The 17,520-nt window shown below is 52.1% G+C and overlaps 2 protein-coding genes across 2 annotated transcripts; one reads left to right on the top strand and one right to left on the bottom strand.

Annotated features, from left to right (window-relative positions):
* The first annotated feature begins 48 nt into the window (after positions 1 to 48).
* MGAT2 (alpha-1,6-mannosyl-glycoprotein 2-beta-N-acetylglucosaminyltransferase) lies at positions 49 to 1,916 on the top strand. The gene has a single exon (XM_042047173.1). The coding sequence runs from the start codon at positions 86 to 88 to the stop codon at positions 1,436 to 1,438; it is 1,353 nt and encodes a 450-aa protein (XP_041903107.1). The 5' UTR covers positions 49 to 85; the 3' UTR covers positions 1,439 to 1,916.
* Positions 1,917 to 2,725: 809 nt separating this feature from the next.
* On the bottom strand, positions 2,726 to 16,875 carry DNAAF2 (dynein axonemal assembly factor 2). Its single transcript, XM_042047168.1, has 3 exons — positions 14,841 to 16,875; positions 5,684 to 5,830; positions 2,726 to 3,916 (listed from the first exon to the last, which is right to left on the bottom strand). Exons 1-3 carry the CDS (start codon positions 16,785 to 16,787, stop codon positions 3,431 to 3,433), a joined length of 2,580 nt encoding a protein of 859 aa, XP_041903102.1. The 5' UTR covers positions 16,788 to 16,875; the 3' UTR covers positions 2,726 to 3,430.
* Positions 16,876 to 17,520: the final 645 nt, after the last annotated feature.

Genomic DNA, 17,520 nt, shown 5'->3' with positions numbered 1-17,520 from the left:
CGGGGGGTCTATTCTCGCGCGATGTGCACGGGAGCGGCGGCGGCGGCGGCGGGAGCGGCGGAGCGGGGCCGCCGCCGCCGGGACGATGCGGCTGCGCGTCTACAAGCGCAAGGTGCTGCTGCTGGCGCTGGCGCTGGCGCTCTGCGCCCTGGCGCTCTGGGGCACCGGCGGCGGCGGGCGGCGGCGGCAGCAGCAGCAGCAGCTGCAGCAGCCGCTGCAGCAGCAGCAGCAGCAGCGGGGCGGTCCCGGTAGCACCGGGGAGCCGCCGCGGGTTAGCGAACCCCCGCCGCCGGTGGCGCGCCGCCCCGCCGCCAACGCGTCGGCCACCGTGGCGGCGGAGGTGCTGTCCGAGAACGCGACGCTGAGTTACCGCTCGCTCGTGTACCGCCTGAACTTCGACCAGCCGGTGCGGAACGCCGGGCGCTTCCCGGCGCGGCCCGACGTGGTGCTCGTGGTGCAGGTGCACGACCGCGCCGAGCACCTGCGGCTGCTGCTCGAGTCGCTGCGGCGGGCGGCGGGCGTGGAGAACGTGCTGCTGGTGCTGAGCCACGACCTGTGGGCCGAGGAGCTGAACCGGCTGGCGGCCCGCGTGGACTTCTGCCCGGTGCTGCAGGTGTTCTTCCCGTTCAGCATCCAGCTGTACCCGCGCGAGTTCCCGGGCCACGACCCCCGCGACTGCCCCCGCGACGTGGGCAAGGCGGCGGCGCTGCGCCTGGGCTGCATCAACGCCGAGTTCCCCGACTCGTTCGGGCACTACCGCGAGGCGCGGTTCGCGCAGACCAAGCACCACTGGTGGTGGAAGCTGCACTTCGTGTGGGAGCGCGTGCGGGCGCTGCGGGAGCACGCGGGGCCCGTGCTGTTCCTGGAGGAGGATCATTACCTGGCGCCCGACTTCTACCACGTCCTCAAGCAGCTCTGGGCCCTGCGCCAGCGCGAGTGCCCCGAGTGCCAGCTCGTGTCCCTGGGCACCTACAGCCCCGTGCGGGGCGGCTTCGCCGGCCGCGCCGACAAGGTGGAGATGAAGACGTGGAAGTCCACGGAGCACAACATGGGCATGGCCTTCGGCAGAGACACGTACCAGAAGCTCATCGAGTGCACGGACGCCTTCTGCACCTACGATGACTACAACTGGGACTGGACTCTGCAGCACTTGACTGTCTCTTGTCTTCCAAAGTTCTGGAAAGTGCTGGTTCCCGAAATCCCCAGGATTTTTCACACGGGGGACTGTGGCATGCACCACAAGAAATCCTGCAGACCGTCCACCCAGAGTGCCAAAATCGACTCTCTCTTGAACAGCAACCAACAGTACCTGTTTCCCGAGGTGATGAGTGTCAGTAAAAGGTACTCCATGGCTCCCCTGTCCCCTCACGTCAAGAATGGAGGGTGGGGAGACATCAGGGACCACGAACTCTGTAAGAGTTACCGCAGACTCCAGTGAGGATCCTCCTCGCAGCCGCCTTTTCTTCTTGAGTTGTCCCATTGTGTCTTTTACAGGCACACACGTGTATAAACAGCATTTATGAGTTGGTTTCTGCTTTAATATGAATAAACATTCTTGTTAAAGGTGTCCCAAAACAGTAATCTCTCATGTTTGGCAACCACGTTTTGGAAACGGGTGACGTGCTGCAGCCCCTACGCAAAAAGTGACCTGCTGCTGTGTTTGCTGGGAGGAGGAGGAGGAGGTGGAGAACACTTTTAAGTGCATCTTTTTTGGTGCTTCAAAGCTCTGGTGGTGCCTGGGGTCCCACCCGGGGTCACCTCACGCCCGATCCCCGAGTCCCGGTTCGGTTGCGCTGTGTCAATGAATATATGAAGGATGAAAAAAATAAAATTTCATTGTTTTTACTATAAAACAATAGTAGATAAATATATGATTTTTTTAGTTCTGCCAAAATAAAAATTCTGTTGTTTTGTAAGCCTAGAGAAGTTCTTGATCGTCAGCAAAAAGATGATGTCATCTTGTGTTCCTAAAAAGTCAGGAGGGGAAGGAGGGGGGAGTTTCTGTTCTTTAATCCCGAGGGCTGGACATGTGCCATCACCCCTTCTAGCAGTGTGCATTTAATTTCATTAAATTTTTAATGATACTCATTAATTGAGGCAGAAAAGAGTAGCAAATTGGTGGCACACCACCTTTTTTGTTTGGATTTTTTTTAAAAAGTTGCTTTCAAATTAGCTGTGTAAAAACTGCTGCTGTGTGGTGGGAAGGGGCTGAGCTGGAGCCACAGAGCCGTCTGTTAATGCTCCGGCTGCTTTAATGCCACTCCTCTTTGAACTCGGCTGTGGCAGAAGCACCTCAGCAGCTTTTGTAGAACAGAGAAAGAGGTTAGAGAAAGGAAAATGCTGCTTTTTTCTTTTTCCAGGGGTTGTTTAACTACAGTTTTGCACGGTGATTGCTCCGTGTTCTGTTCCACTGGGTTGGGGCTGGTGCTGAAGCTGTGCTGGTGCCTCACCCTCGGAGACCTCTCCCAAAAAGCTGATGGGGTTAAGCTTAGCCCAGCAAAGCTCCAGCAGGATGTGCCACCAGGGAGGGTAAGGCAGGTGTTTTGGGCAGCTGTGGCTTCTGCTGAGCTCGGAAAGCAACGCTCACACCACACACCCAAACTCGTGTTTCACAGAGAACTGTGGCAGCAATGCCAGAGCAGCCCTGAAACGAGGCAAATTTAACTCTCCTCTAAAGCACCCCTGTGCCTTGTGGCACTCAAAACAGAAGTTGGTTCAGCAGCAGTGAGAAAGGGGAACAGGAAGTTTATTCTTAGATGTGTTCTCTTGGTTATTGTGCTTTAGAGAGGTGAGAAACGCTGAAACTTGAAGGAAACTGTGGAAAATAAATCTAATCTGGATAAAGAGAATCCATTTCAGGAATTGTAAATACTTCAGAGCAGACATGCACCCAGAGGATATTCTTGTGCAATGGCATTTGTTCAGCTGGGGGATATCTGGGTGCTGCAGATCTGAAGCACAGCACTAGGATGGAATGCAGCGTATAAATGTTGATTATTTCTAGGAGACTAATTAGAACTTCTCCGGATAATTAGAAATTTCATTTGATTGCTAAGAATCACTGCAAGTCTAATCCTGCAGTTAGCACCAAATGAAAGGTTTGGAAAATGATGAATACTGCTCAATTCCCGAGGGAGCTGTTAGACTAAGGATATATACAAATAATCCCTGAAACGTGGGAAGAGAATAAAAAATTTATGTAAACAATAAAGATACATTTTTTTTCCAGGAGCTCGAAGTCACCTCCAACTGCAACTTTTAAGTAAAATTATTTCCGTACAATTGTTAAACTCCAAAAATTGTTAACAACATAAGGTTTTGATGTTGCACCAGTTTCAGTGGGAACCTCTCTGAGCCCTGAAGTCATCCACCAGCACATGGAAGTCAGAGCAAGCATCAAACAACAGAAAGAAATTCTAAAATAATGAAACTAATCCAACTCATAGAGCAAAGAATTCTGGAACACGACGGGGCAGTGCGTTCGGTGATCCCGCAGGATCCGCACGCTCCCGTCCTCGGGGTTCACCTCCCGCAGGATGGGGGAGCCTGCCCTGCTGCCCAGCTCTGGGCGTGGCTCCTCATCCCGACCCGCCATCAGTTCTCCTTGTTTTCCAGAGCCTGGGGCCGGGGCCGTGTCTCCTGCTGCAGCAGCACTTTCTAAATCGGGCTCCTTTCTCCCAGATCCGCCAGGAATCGCTGAACTGGTGTCAGGAGGTTCATGCTGCAAACAATGGTGTGAAGCACAGCCTACTTTTCCTATTGTTTCAGCTGTGGGAGCTGGGGTGGATCCTGCAGCACGTTCCTCAGCTGCAGGACAGTTTGTTTCTGCCTTTGTTTCAGGGTAGTTGCTGTTGGTCTTTCCAGCAAGGGCTCCCCCTGAGCTGCCAAGTGTTCCCTCTGCATCGCGTTCCTGTGGCTGTCAAGGAAATAAATGAATTATTTTATAGCTGGAACAAACTGTGCACACGAAGACAGGAGGGATTTGTTTCTCCAACAGCTCAGCTCCACTGGGATAGTGCAAAGTGTCCCTGCCCATGGCAGGGGGGTGGAAGCAGATGATCCTTAAGGTTCCTTCCAACCCAGATCAGGTTGTGATTCCATGGTTCTCCTTCTAGAAGCCAAGTGAGCGGGTGCTGAGGTTTTCCTGCTCTTGTCTGGTGCGTGGGAATGAGTGGCAGGGAGGTCGTTCTGCTTCCCCAGGGTTTCCTCTGCTCTAGGAAATGGGGCTGGGCAGAGGCCAAGCTGGAGCAGCAGTGGCCACTCACCACACCCAGCCTGATTTCCAAATCTCAGCAGCCAGAGAAATAGCCAGGGGATCTCTTGTTGCAAGGTTGGAACCTTGCAATTAGGGAAATTCCCAGCCTAATCCAGGAGCTAATCCAGGAACTGCGGTTTACCTCAGGAGAGGAGGAACTGGGAGAGGTGCTGTCCAAACAGCAGTTCCCCAATTTCTCCATTACTGGGTGTTTTGGCAAAAAAACCGCTGGTAATTTGTAGGTCCCTGCCACTGGAGAGTCAGGATCAGGTAGGGACCTATCCAAGAGCAGCTGGATTCATGGATCCACAGACAGAATCTTTCTCACACTCCCAAACCACTGCTCACTCCAGCAGGAAACACAAACACCAGTCAGGCCTTTCCAAACGGGACAATTCTCCCACATGAACGTGATCCTGGATACCCTGAGTTGGAAGGGACCCTCAAGAATCATCGACCCCCACTCCTGGCCCCACACAGGAGCAGGAGTGGGATGATTTAAGGTATCTCAGCTGCCCTTTCTTAGTTCCCATCTGCTCTCCAACACTTTGAATTTCATTTTCCTATGTACAACCCACACCAGCTGTGAAAGTTAAGCTGGATCCACTATCTTTAGGAAACTCCTCGGACCTCCAGCCCAGTTCCAGAGGTCATGTGCTTTGTTTGAACTTGCCTCCCAATAAACCAGCTACACATTAACCCCATCTGCAGTCCCCAGTTCATGGCCACTGCAGTGACCTGATAGTTCCTGCTTTTTATGTTTCCTTTAAGAAAAGTTTCCTCTGAATTTTGGATGCGATGCCTGCCCAGAAATCCCAGTGAACGTGGGGGGATTACCTCACATTTTCCTCCTCACAAAATTAACATTTTGGTTTCTTCATCTGCCCATCTATTTTGCCACGGGAGGACAGTTTAATCCCGTGGCAGATCCCAGAAACAGCCTGTCTTGTTCTAGACAGAGGAACAGAGCCTGAATGAGGCCTGAGACTACAAGGATTGAATTTGAGACCAGTGTGTAAGACTAATAGCCTCATGTTTAATTATCTACACAACAGGAACCCACCAAGTATTCAAATACATGGATTGAATAAAGATGAGACAGAATTTTTCCCAGACAAAACCCTCTAGGATTTGTCTACCTGTACAAGGCTGAGAGAGTGAACTATTCCCGCAAAGAAAAAGCACTTTCTAAAATGATTGGATCACAGTTCTCCATCTTCCAAATGAAATACAGGAAGTTTCAATCCTTTGGTCACATTAAATGGCACAAACACTTCTGAAAACTGACATTTACACTTGCAAACAACCCCAGTCCTGGGTTTCCCCTGCTTCCTCAGGACAAAACAGGAACAAAGCTGTTTCAGTGGGATTTGATAGGAGCTTGCTGAAGAACATAAACCAGCCTGTGCTGCTCCCAGAGATCCTTACCTCCACCCTGATTTGAATTCTGTCCTCAGTAACATCCAGCACTTCAATTAATGGCTGGCTTTCCAGTGCTGATTGGGAGCAAGGGGAAGGGCAGAAAGCAGTGCCTAGAAATCCATCAACGTTCTCTTCACTGACAAACAACCTTTCCTAAAGAAAAAGAGAGAAAACAGCACATTATGTTCTTTTTGTGCTAAACTTCAGGAGTATTTGGGCTAAAAACTCACTGCAAAGAAAGCCAGGACAGAGTTTCACACCACACTCATGTCCTGACAGAGAAATTCTAAGTCAGACATTCAGAGAATGAGGTGAAATGAATTAAGATCAGTGCTTAGCACATTTTGCTTGAAATTACAAATCTGCATCATATCAAATATAAAAAATATTATTTCTCTCTTTGGATGGGTGACTAATATATAGATTTAGACCCTCTCTGAAAAATTATTTGTACCAACCTCGTTCCTGTCCTCACCTGTCGTAACACCACGAAGGTGTCAGACTGCTGTGGGCTTGCTTCCTGTCTGTCTTTAGGAAAACACAAACACCTCCTTGGAGAGGCACTGCAGGATCTCTGCTCCAAGATCAGATCTGGAACACTCAGGGCTGTATCCATTTCACACCCAGCCACCGAGGCTGCTCAGATCTCCAGCAGACAAGAGAGTTGGGAAAAAAAAAAGGAGAGGTATCCACAGGCAGAGACACAGCCTGGGGCGTGCTTCTAGGCTGTTCATATGCACTTCATCAACAACCTGGAACGTGTTGCTACAGGTTTAAAGATTTAAATCCATTGCAGGTAATTAAAGGTCCTAAAATATATCCTGGAGGGGCTGTTTCATAGGAACTGCAGAGCTTTCCCTGTCTTTGTGTTATTCCTGCATCATCTGTGTAGGCTGAGGGTAAGGACAGACACAATAAAAATGGTCTGACCTAGAGGAGTAGTTTAGGTTCTAGGAATTACCTTCCTTATTTAATTGGAAATAACAGGGAGAAGTTGCAAACCTTCCACATTAAGTCAACACTTTTAAATTTCTCGGTCCAGTTCAACCCTCTTGTCAATCCAATGAAAGTTAAATTCAATTATCACTGACATCTTGCAGACTGAGAAGCAAAAAGGCAATTCTGCACATTTTTGGCCCCCTGTGGATGGAGCCTTATGCACAGCCAGATGTCACATTGTGTGTGAGGTACAAAATTTAAGTGTCATCTTGGAAAAAAAGCCCAAACAAACCAGGACTGGAAAAATAAGCCAGAATCCTATTTTTTCCACTAGTTAAATTAGAAATCACAATATGGAAAGTCATAACATACATACTGTTGGTTTTCCAAGGCAGAGGATTGAATTCATTTTCTATCCAGGAAGATTACAATCCAGGCAAACAGCCAACACTGGATGCTGGGATGGTTTGGGGAGAGATTAAAGTGCAGCAGAGCTGCCCTGACAGAAAACCCTCTCGGAAAACAGCTACTCCTTGCATTTCTGCATGCAAAGCCTAAAATTCTTATTCCCCTGTGCTGCATCCTCTCCTGCCTCCCAGAGAGGGATCTGCCAGAGCTTTAGGCTTGTGGAAATACTCTGCAGAGTTCAGGGGAAGGTGTCAGAGCACAGAAACAAGGCAGGGGCTGCAGACACAAAATCTGTGCAGCACCAAAACTCCCACAAGCTCCTGAACTCGATCCTTGGGCAGCTCAGGAGAAGAATTCCCAGCTCTGCCTTGGATTGCTTGGCCCACACAGCACAGACAGACAGCTCAGCCTCCCTTGGAGGGGATTTGGGAACACTGCCGAGCTCTGGTGCCCTGCCTGCACTTCCAAGGAGAGCAAAGCACAACCCTCCTCACCCAGCTGAAAAATAAAAGTCATGGAATCATGGGATGGTTTGGCTTGGAAGGGACCTTACAGCTCATCTCGTTCCAACTGCCTGCCATGGGATGTATTTCAGGACCTTTAATTACCTTCCACTAGACCAGGTTGCTCCAAGTCCCATCCTACTTTTCCTACATAAAATGAGGAAAATAATCTCTTTTCCCTCTGAATCTGCATCTGGCACCCATGGCTGTGTGAGGGACACCCATTCCTCCTCAGCACAATCAGGACTTTGAAATTTGGCAACAAACCCACTGAACCTTTCTGGAGATTTTCTTCCTGATTAAAAGCAAAAGAATTTGTTTTCTTCACAGAAAATATTGTTAAAAAAGAAAAACTGAATGAGAGGTTTATTATCAGGGAAAGGTTCTTCCCAAAAGGGTGCTGGGCACTGCCCAGGCTCCCCAGGGAATGGGCACGGCCCCGAGGCTGCCAGAGCTCCAGGAGCGTTTGGACAGCGCTGCCAGGGATGCCCAGGCTGGGGTTGTTGGGGGGTCTGGGCAGGGCCAGGAGCTGCCCTGGATGATCCCTGTGGGTCCCTTCCCACTCAGGATATTCCATGATTCTACGATTAATCAGTACTTTAAATGAGGATAAAAACTGCTTGTGATGTTCCGTTAACTTTGACTCGTTACTGCAAACCAATTTTACCACGTGTCATCTCAGCCCAATCCCCGAATTCCCATAAATATTTACCATTTTATCCCATCCCTATGCCGTGGCCTGCCATAAATCATGGCACCTGGGATGTGTTTGTTTTCAATAAGGTGATTATCATTAGCCTGCTCCACCAGCCAGCCACTTGTAACTCAGACTTTGCATTCACGGGGAGCACCCACCGAGGCATTTATATTACTGCAGATGTTATCAAAGCACAGACCTTGGGAAAAAATGGTTCAGGAATTTATTCTAAAGCCTGCTCTGCTTTCCAAGCCAGAGCAAACAGAGGACAACCATCTGCAGCTGATTTCAATGACCCTGTAAAATAATTCTTCAATTTGAGCAGTTTATTTTCTGGTATTTATGATACTCTCTTAGCAACTTCGAATTTAATTTGTTTTTCCCTGCACATACTGTCATCTGCTGTTTGGTACACATTCATTTTTCCCTGTGACTAAACTGAGACCAAATTAACATAAACGTTAGCAGGGATGACTTTGGTTTCTGGAACACTTCATCATTCAAACCCGTCCTTGTGTCTCACAGCGCCGACAGCGCAAAGCCGGTCCCCTCACGGCTGCCCTCAGCACTCGGATGGGTTTATTCTGCCTTAATTTATCCAAATTGAAGACAGTTTCCATCCAGAGTTACCTCCCACGCAGGCTGCAAGTTTGAAAAGCAGGACAGATTTCATGCTTGAATTATTTTTGTGGCTCCTGTAAGGAGAGGATCAGGGAATCTCAGAATGGTTTGGGTTGGGAGGGGATTTAAATCCCACCCAGTTCCAACCCTGCCATGGGCAGGGACACCTTCCACTATCCCAGGTTGCTCCAAAGCTCATCCAACCTGGCCTTGGACACTTCCAGGGATGGGGCAGCCACAGCTTCTCTGGTCAAAACCCAACAAGTCATGCCAGTATGGAAAAGGACCTGGATCCACGGATTTCCTGATCTCTGAGTCTGTGGGGTCCCAGCACAAAGCAGCTCAACCTGAGAATTTGAAGCTCAAAGTGTTGGTGCATGTAATGAAATGAAAACTTTCCCGAGGTGCTCATGGCTGCAAAGATTCAACAGCTCCAAAGAAGCTTTGATGAGCTTCATCAGTAGGTTAATAATATTTCCTGACATAGCTGTTTTGTGTAGTCACGTTATTCCCAAAATGCAGCTACCAATTAAAGACTATTCAGAAATTAGTTTGTTTTATAGCAGAAGCAAACTAATTATGGTCCTTAATGTAGCTTGGGAAAGAGATTACTTTGAAAAACGTGAAATAATAAGTTTGTTGTGTTCTCCTTCTTTGTCCTTCTCTGACCTCCCAAAAAACTTGCCAAGAGTCTTGAAGTGCTGAGCGCAGAATTAACTGAAGCAAAAATAAACTGTTGCAGGATTACATACAACAGCCCCAGCTTCCAGCAGCATCTTCTTAGAAGTGACCCCTGACTATTACAGTAATTCTTTATAGTAGCTTGGAAATTGAAAATTATAACCCTGACTTCCAAAGAAACTGTGTAACAACTCCAGATACCTTGGGAATGAGGGCAAAATTGCTCTCTGGGATGGATTTCTCCCTGAAAGGTGGCAAAGGTTTAAAACATCCATGTCTTACACTTCCTAACATGGCTCTCAGGGTTTCATGCTCGGCTGAGTATTCAACCAAGGAAAACATTTATCCACAAGAGCCCTAATTCTGAGCTCACCCAGCACAAGGACAGCCCACAGGAGCACTTCCAGCCCATGGCCTTTTCCACGTGCTCCCAGTGCAAGGAGCAATATAACTCTGCCACCTACAGCTCCACCCAAGTGATGTAGGGAAATTTAGATGGGATATTGGGAAGGAATTCCTGGTTGTGAGGGTGGGCAGGCCCTGGCACAGGGTGCCCAGAGCAGCTGTGGCTGCCCCTGGATCCCTGGCAGTGTCCAAGGCCAGGCTGGACATTGGGGCTGGGAGCAGCCTGGGACAGTGGGAGGTGTCCCTGCCCATGGAAGGGGTGGCACTGGATGAGCTTTAATGTCCCTTCCCATCCAAACTATTCTAGGATTCTGTGATGATTAAGTGCCACCAAAAGAGGATGGGATAAGGTGATCTGGGCTGATCCAGCCCAGCCTTGGACACTTCCAGGGATCCAGGGGCAGCCACAGCTGCTCTGGGCACCCTGTGCCAGGGCCTCTCCACTCTCCCAGGGAGGTAATTCCTTCCCAGTCTCCCATCCATCCCTGCCCTCTGGCACTGGGAAGCCATTCCCTGTGTCCTGTCCCTCCATCCCTTGTCCCCAGTCCCTCTGCAGCTCTCCTGGAGCCCCTTCAGGCCCTGCAAGGGGCTCTGAGCTCTCCCTGGATCCTTCCCTTCTCCAGGCAAATGTTCCCAGCTCTCCCAGCCTGGCTCCAGAGCAGAGGGGCTCCAGACCTTGGGGCATCTCCATGGCCTCTCTGTACCTGCTCCAACATCTCCACATCTTTTTTACCAGCTGCTTTCTGAAGGAAAAAGCACCAGGAGCTTCCAAAGGATCTCCTTCACCAGGCGCTGGTGGCTGTGCCAAGCAGAAAAATCACATCCATGTAGAACATCCTGCGTGGAGGCCTCAACACTCCCAGAAAAGTTAAACAAAACTTCCCTATCTCTGAGCAATTCCCATTTGGATCCCTCACACATAGCATAACTCAGACTTAGCTCCAGCCATGAACTCCTGAGGAATGTTTTGTATAATATTTTTCAGCCTGTAAATGTTAAAAAAAAGCAATGCATAGGAAACCAGAGGAAATATTTCCTCTGTTTTCCTCTGCTCCTTGCTGTTCCCTGGAGCCCCAGGGGGGTTTACGTGAGTTAAATCCTAATATTCTCCATAAGATCTGACAGGGTTTTTTTTAGGAAAGGGATGGGCTGGCTGCAATTCCCTGCCCAGCAAGGGGTACCCAGCGGGAAGCACTGATCAGGGGACTGAGCACACATCCTCTGAACAAACCCATTCCAGGCCTCTGAGAAGGGCAGGAAGGGTGTGAATCGGCCTGAAAGGGAATTCCTGCATGAACCAGTCTTATTCTAACCCCATGAAAATGAACAGACACGACCCCAAAACTGCTGGCAGAATGAATTATCTGCCAAATGTGTTTCACATGCTCTGAGAACTGAGCCCCCTAGTCTCAGTAGCTCCATACACCCGCAGAAAACTGCTCTTTTTTCCTGTTAGGAATCGAGCCTTTAACCCCAGGAAGCCAAACATTCCAAGACAGTGCTTTCCAAAGGCACAATTTCCATAATTGCCCAGCTCCAGCACTACCATAAACCAGGACACACTGGGACATGTTCTCAGAAACCTTGCCTGGCAGGCTTACAAATTTTATTAATGGTTATTTAACTCCCAACCATTCTTCCTTCGTCATTTTCTCCCCAGGCTGTGTTGTCTGGAAATGAAGGGGAGCTCTCTGATGCAGGAGTTTCCTAGGCCTGAATTCCCAGGATCTAAGCAAAAGGTAAAGAAGGTTATAGCAGATGAACTGCAGTGAAGAGTAATGGAGGGAGCACAGCCCATGGCTGGTACTTGGAGGCAAAGAGCAGTGGGGAAATCAGGCAGCTTCCTCAGGTCATGAGGCTCTGTTTCCTGGAAAAACAGGGCCTGGAGCAAGCCCTTCAGAAGGATCAGCACTGTGGTCTCTGGTGCAGTGACTGAGCACCAGGGCAGTGACAAAAGATGCCTTTAAAACCCCTGAAATACGTGACCCTAAGCCCACGACATCCAAAGTTCTGGAATCTTTATTTTTATAGGACTTCTAGTCACCGTAATAAGTCATAGAATCATTAAGACAGAAAAGACTTCCAGGATCATCAAGTCCAACTGCAGTGTGGACATTATGGTTTAGCCAAGGAGTGAAACTACTCAGTTAAAGTCCAGGGAGGATCAGGGCGCTGTAAAGATTTCCTGAAAAGAGGCACTTGCTGGGGTGGGAATTCCAACTGCTCAGCATCTATGGAAACTGAGCTCTAAATAGATCATCTTCCAGCACGGGGATTCAGCCACAGCTCACTACAAAAGGAAAAGCAGCCCTTGAAGTTCTGTTTCAAGCATGGTGTTCTAAGGACAAGCTCAACTCATATGTGGATCAGACCAACTTCCAAGAAGGAATTGGCAGTTGATGGGAATGAGCTGGGCAGGCAGCCTCACAGGGCACTGAACAGCCACCGTGGCAGGAGGTACCAGTGAGGGGCAGACTCTGAACCAATCCAGTGAGGAATCTCTTCCATGGAACAACACAGCAACCCTGGGTCTCCAGCAAGAAGCAACTTCCCAGAATAGAGCAGAGTAGGAATTCCATAGCTGTTAAAAACACGGGGCCTAGAGCAACCTGGGATAGGGGAAGGTGTCCCTGCCCATGGCAGGGGTGGAACTGGATGAGGTTTAAGATCCCTTCCATCCCAAACCATTCCATGATTCCCTTTTGCCAGGCACTATCCTCTGGCAGCACTGCTGTGGGAGAGGAGATGACCAACAAGCAGATTGGGAGGTGCAGGATAAAATTCCTGCTCGCCTCAGCCCCCAAAGCTCCCTGAAGGCATTGACAGGGCACTGCTCTGTGCACTCTGCAATGACTGATGCAACTCGTTCCGGGTCTCAGGGCACAGCTCTGATTTATAGAACGAGACTCAAGGCAGAAAAACCCCCAAGGTGGCATCAGACAAATTGGAGACATCAACATAAGTAGAAGAAAAGCGACCAGGAACAAATAATGGCCACAAGGCAGCATGTAATAGTGGCTCTAATTAAATATTCATTTTTCTCGCTTCACTCTGAGCGAGTGCAGCTCTCAGGCACTTGGGGGAAATAGCACAGATTAAAAAAAAGCAAACAGGACAAATGACTTCAAGTTTATTTCTCCTGCTTCAATTTGCAGGCCCAGTGTCCAAAATGACTGGAGGCCAGGAGAATCTCTTGGAGATTGCTGTGAATGAATGGCTGGGAAGCTGATGACTAATGCCCAATCTCTTTCTCCTACTCCACCCAAAACATTTTGCAATATATAATAAAATCAGCACATTCGAGGGTTTTTTATAACTCACAAAGCCAAAATCTCATTACTGGGTGGCCTTTTAACAACTTTCAATCACAAAATGTTCCTCCACTTGCAGTAACAAATCCATAGACCAAACTTCCAACTATTAGTGCAGCCACCAACCCAGCACCACCACCATGTTCACCAGCAAACCATGTTCTCAAGTGCCACATCCACAGGTTTTTTGAGCATTTCCAGGGATGGTGAATCCACCAGTGCCCTGGGCAGTCTCTGTACCTGCACAGAAAACAGGCAGGAGTTTACACAGTGGCTTTTCTGACGTGGCAGCAGCAGCAGCCAGTGCCAGATCACAGCACTGAACAGCAGCACTGAGCGTTCTGCGGCCCCACTTGCACAGACTTGCAGGCTCCTGCTCTGGTAAAAGCAAAGGAAATGCTCTGCAAACAGCTCAGCGTGGGTGGTTCTCCATAAATTCATCATCTTTGATACTTCCCCGAAATGATCAGCTCCTGCTTCACAGGAATTGCTGCTGTAAAAGGTGTGCGGCCGCTAAACGGGAAATTAAATGTGGTTTCAGCTGCGCAAACACTAATTGGATAAATATCTTTCAAAATCATGCACAAGCTATTTCTAGTTGTAGGGATGGAGCAATTAAGCTGCTCCAAGCCAAGTCTATCCCAGTGGATACACTTGAAGCCTGCCAGCTTCCTGGACTTGCATTCCCACTGCACGTGATCCAAACTGCAGAGGATTTTATTGCTCTCAACTCAGGCCAAACTCCAAATCCCATGGCTGGAAGGTTACACAAGAACTGTGCAACTTTAATCCCTGCTCATGAGAAACTGTCTGAAAATCTGAGCTCACAGAGTAATGTGGTTCTCCACAAAACTTGTGTGAGCAGCTCTGGACAGAGAGTGTCACAAGGTGGGCATCCCTCTGGGGACACTGCCAGCTCCCAGCAGGCACTGTCACCTGGATGCAGCCACCCCACTTTCTCCCATCACGGGAGACCAGCAACCATAAAATTATAAAATACTAAACTAGAATCATATTCAGACAGAGAAGATGAAGATTTACCCCAGCAAACTGGGACAGTTCACAGCTGCTGTTTGTTGTTCTGCTCTGGTTGAACTAATGGGGGTTCCTGTGGCTGTAAATGGGAATTCTGTCCCAAAATACGGACGCAGGGACACTCCCCCTACAATTCCTGACACTGTATGCACACGTGTGTAAATCTGGTGTATCATAAAGATCTTTCTTCGTGTGAACAGGCTGCATGAGCAATGTACAGGGCTTTAAAAGTGAACACTAAGGACATAAAAGGACATAGGCGACGTTTTCATTCATCACCAGAACTTCCCTCAGAAAAAAATTTGTATGAGAGGCAGAAGTCATTCCAATTCCAAGGATGAAGGTGTCAGCTCCATGGTGTGACCTTGGAGCTGCTCGTACAAGACTCGCACAAATCAGGTCACTGCACTGACATCCGGGAGCATCTCTCGGAGGAATCAGCTTTCGTCACGACCAGCTTTGAACTCACCCTCACACCTCCCTGAGACACCGCTCAAACAAACAGCAGCCACACCCAGCAGCGGCACTCGGGGCGGGTGGCACCCCGAACGTGCCACTGTTACCTGCAGAGCTGAGGGGTCGAGGCCGAAGCTGAACTTCTCCCAGAGCCCGGTGCTGCCGGGGGCCTTGGCGAGCCCCACCACGGCGTTGTGGGCAGAGACGCTGACGCTGCTCTCGGGGGACACGAGCCTGGCTGCGGGAGGGAACTGCAGGAACAGGGCGAAGGCACCGCTGTCGGTGCAGAAGCTGAGGCTGTAGTGGTGGGTGCCCACGTCCCCGTGGAGGCTCTGGGGCTGGATGCCGGGCACGAGCAGGAGCAGCGTGAGGGACGCCTCGTCCTGCCGGGCACGGAAGGGAGGGCACGTGGCCATCTCGCTGGGGTGGCCCTCTGAGGCCTGCGGAGGGGTGTTCCCGCTGGGCATGGCTGGCTCGGGGCTGGCCACGGGGGAAGCAGCAGCGGAGCGGGGCAGTGGCAGGTCCGGGGGCTCGGTGGGTGGTTCTGCGGGTGGATCAGCCGGTGGATCAGCGAGGGGATCAGTGGCAGGTTCGGTGAAGGGTTCAGAGCGGGGGTCAGTGGTTGGATCAGCGGGGGATTCAGCAGGGGGTTCAGAGGTTGGATCAGTGGCAGGTTCAGCAGGGGAGTCAGCAAAGGGCTCAGAGGTTGGATCAAGGGGAGTTTCAGCCGGGGGTTCAGTGAGGGGATCAGCGGGTGGACCACAAAGTGGTTCTACGGGGCGTTCAGCGGCTGGTTCAGCGAGGGACTCGGCAGACGGACCAGCGGGTGGGTCAGCGGGGGGTTCGGCGGGTGGATCACCGGGCTCCCCGCCGCCCCACGTGCTTCGGGCCGCGCCGCCAGGACCGCGTTCCGGGGGAGGAGCCGCTCCGCCGCCCGCCTCTGCCGCCTCTGCCTCTGCCGGCCCCTCGGCAGCGGGCTCGGCCCCTTCCAGCCGCTCCTCGACCGGGGCCGGCGGTTCCCGCAGGCCGGGCGGCGGCACCACGGGCAGCGTCACCTGCAGCTGCCGCTGGGCCCGGTTGAAAGCGGCCCGCCCGCCGCGCTCGTCCACGTCGTAGGGGAGGTGGAGCCGCAGGCGGTAGGCGGGACACTGCGAGTCCAGCCGCAGCTCCCGCCCGCGAATCTCCAGCTCCGCCTGCTCGGCAGAGCGCAGCAGCGGTAGCTCCACCGTCACAACCAGCTCCCGCGGCAGCGGGCTGGGCGCCGAGTCGCGGCAGTGCCGGTAGTCCTGCAGGTCCACGTAGGAGCGGTGGCGGATGCTCGAGCGCGGCGTGGTGGGGCCGGAGGGCGGCGGGGGCGCGGCGGGCGAGGAGCCTCCGGGGGCGGGCGGCGGGGCAGCGGCGGGCGGGAAGGGGAAGGGCGGCAGCGGGGAGTCTCCGTCGTCGGGTGGCTTTGGGGCGCCGCCGGGCAGCGGGAAGCGGAGGATGGGTGCCTGCGGGACGCCCTTGTAGGGGACTCCTCGCAGGACGGTGGCGTTGTTGCGGTCCAGCCCCACCCCGCAGTGCCTCTCCACAGCGTCCAGCGCCGTATCGCAGAGCAGGCGGCGGAAGCGGGCGCTGCGGGCGGCCAGGCGCAGCGCGGCCGGGTGGAACACCACGTCGTACAGGAGGCGGCGGCGGCCGGCGGGGCGCAGCTCCTCGCGGCCCGGGGCCAGGCTGTAGGGCAGCTCCCAGCGCTGTCCGCCGCGCTCGGCGCGGGCCCGCGGCTCCCCCATCAGCGCGTTGCTGCAGACATTGATGTAGCAGCGGCGGCAGCCCGCCTGGCTCGTCCGTAGCACGAAGCCCGGCGTCGGGTGCACGAAGCGCACCTCCACGCCGCGCTCCCGCTCCAGCGCCGCCACCTCCTCCTCGTATAGCCGGCGCTGCTCGGGGTCGGTCAGCTCGGCCGCGTACTCGGCGAACAGCGCGCGGAACCGCTCGTCGCGGAAGGCGCGCTGGAGCCGCTCCGCCTCCTCGGCGCTGAGGTCTAGGTCGTGCAGCCGCCCCGCGCCCGCCATGGCCCCGGCACGGCCCGGCCCGGCCGGAGCGCTGCTGTGGGGACGCCAAACAAGATGGCGGGCGTTGCTGTGGTGACGGTAAACAAGATGGCGGCGCTGGCGTTGCCGTGGAGACAGCAAACACCGTGGCGGGCTGTCCCTCAGGGCCGCGGCCTCGCCTTTTCCCTCCCCTCAGTGGCTTCGTGGTGGCTCGTAGCCATCGCCCCTGTCATCTGCAGGGCTGCTTTTCCACCATCACCTTTTCATCTCTCTGCAGAGTTCATGTTCCATCCCACAGCTCTGAGCTGGCACTGCCATCCCCTTGCAGAGCACTTTTAAATCCTCATCAGGCCAGCTCACACCTCTCGTACCATATCCAGCTCCCATCCCAGCCCCGCTGTCCCCTCAGAGTCCGTGTCCCACTGTCCCCTCCTAGTTTCTGCCCCGGGCCATGCCAGCACGGTGGGCAGGGGCTGTGAAATAAAGTTCCTGTAGTGAGGGTCCCCTCTGTTCCACACCTGGTGTGGGCACTTTGGGGTAGCTCCACTCTGGTCTCCATGCCCACAAGCACCTTCAGCAAGTTTTGGCTTAGTTTCACTTTTTTCCCACTTTCCTCCATCAAGATCTCCTCCCAGCCTTCTCCAGAAGTTCTAAAGGACCATGTCCTTGCTGCTCCTTCCTCTTCTTGCCCTGTGGAACACTATCTTCAAATAGATACTGCATTAAAGAACACCTCACAGATATTTCCTGGGCC

Source organism: Corvus kubaryi, unplaced genomic scaffold (genome assembly GCF_017639235.1).
Source record: "Corvus kubaryi isolate FWS band 111438036 unplaced genomic scaffold, C.kubaryi_AGA036_p1.0 66, whole genome shotgun sequence".
Lineage (NCBI taxonomy): Eukaryota > Metazoa > Chordata > Aves > Passeriformes > Corvidae > Corvus > Corvus kubaryi.
Note: the sequence above shows the minus strand (reverse complement) of the source record. Positions and strands in the feature narration are given on the sequence as shown.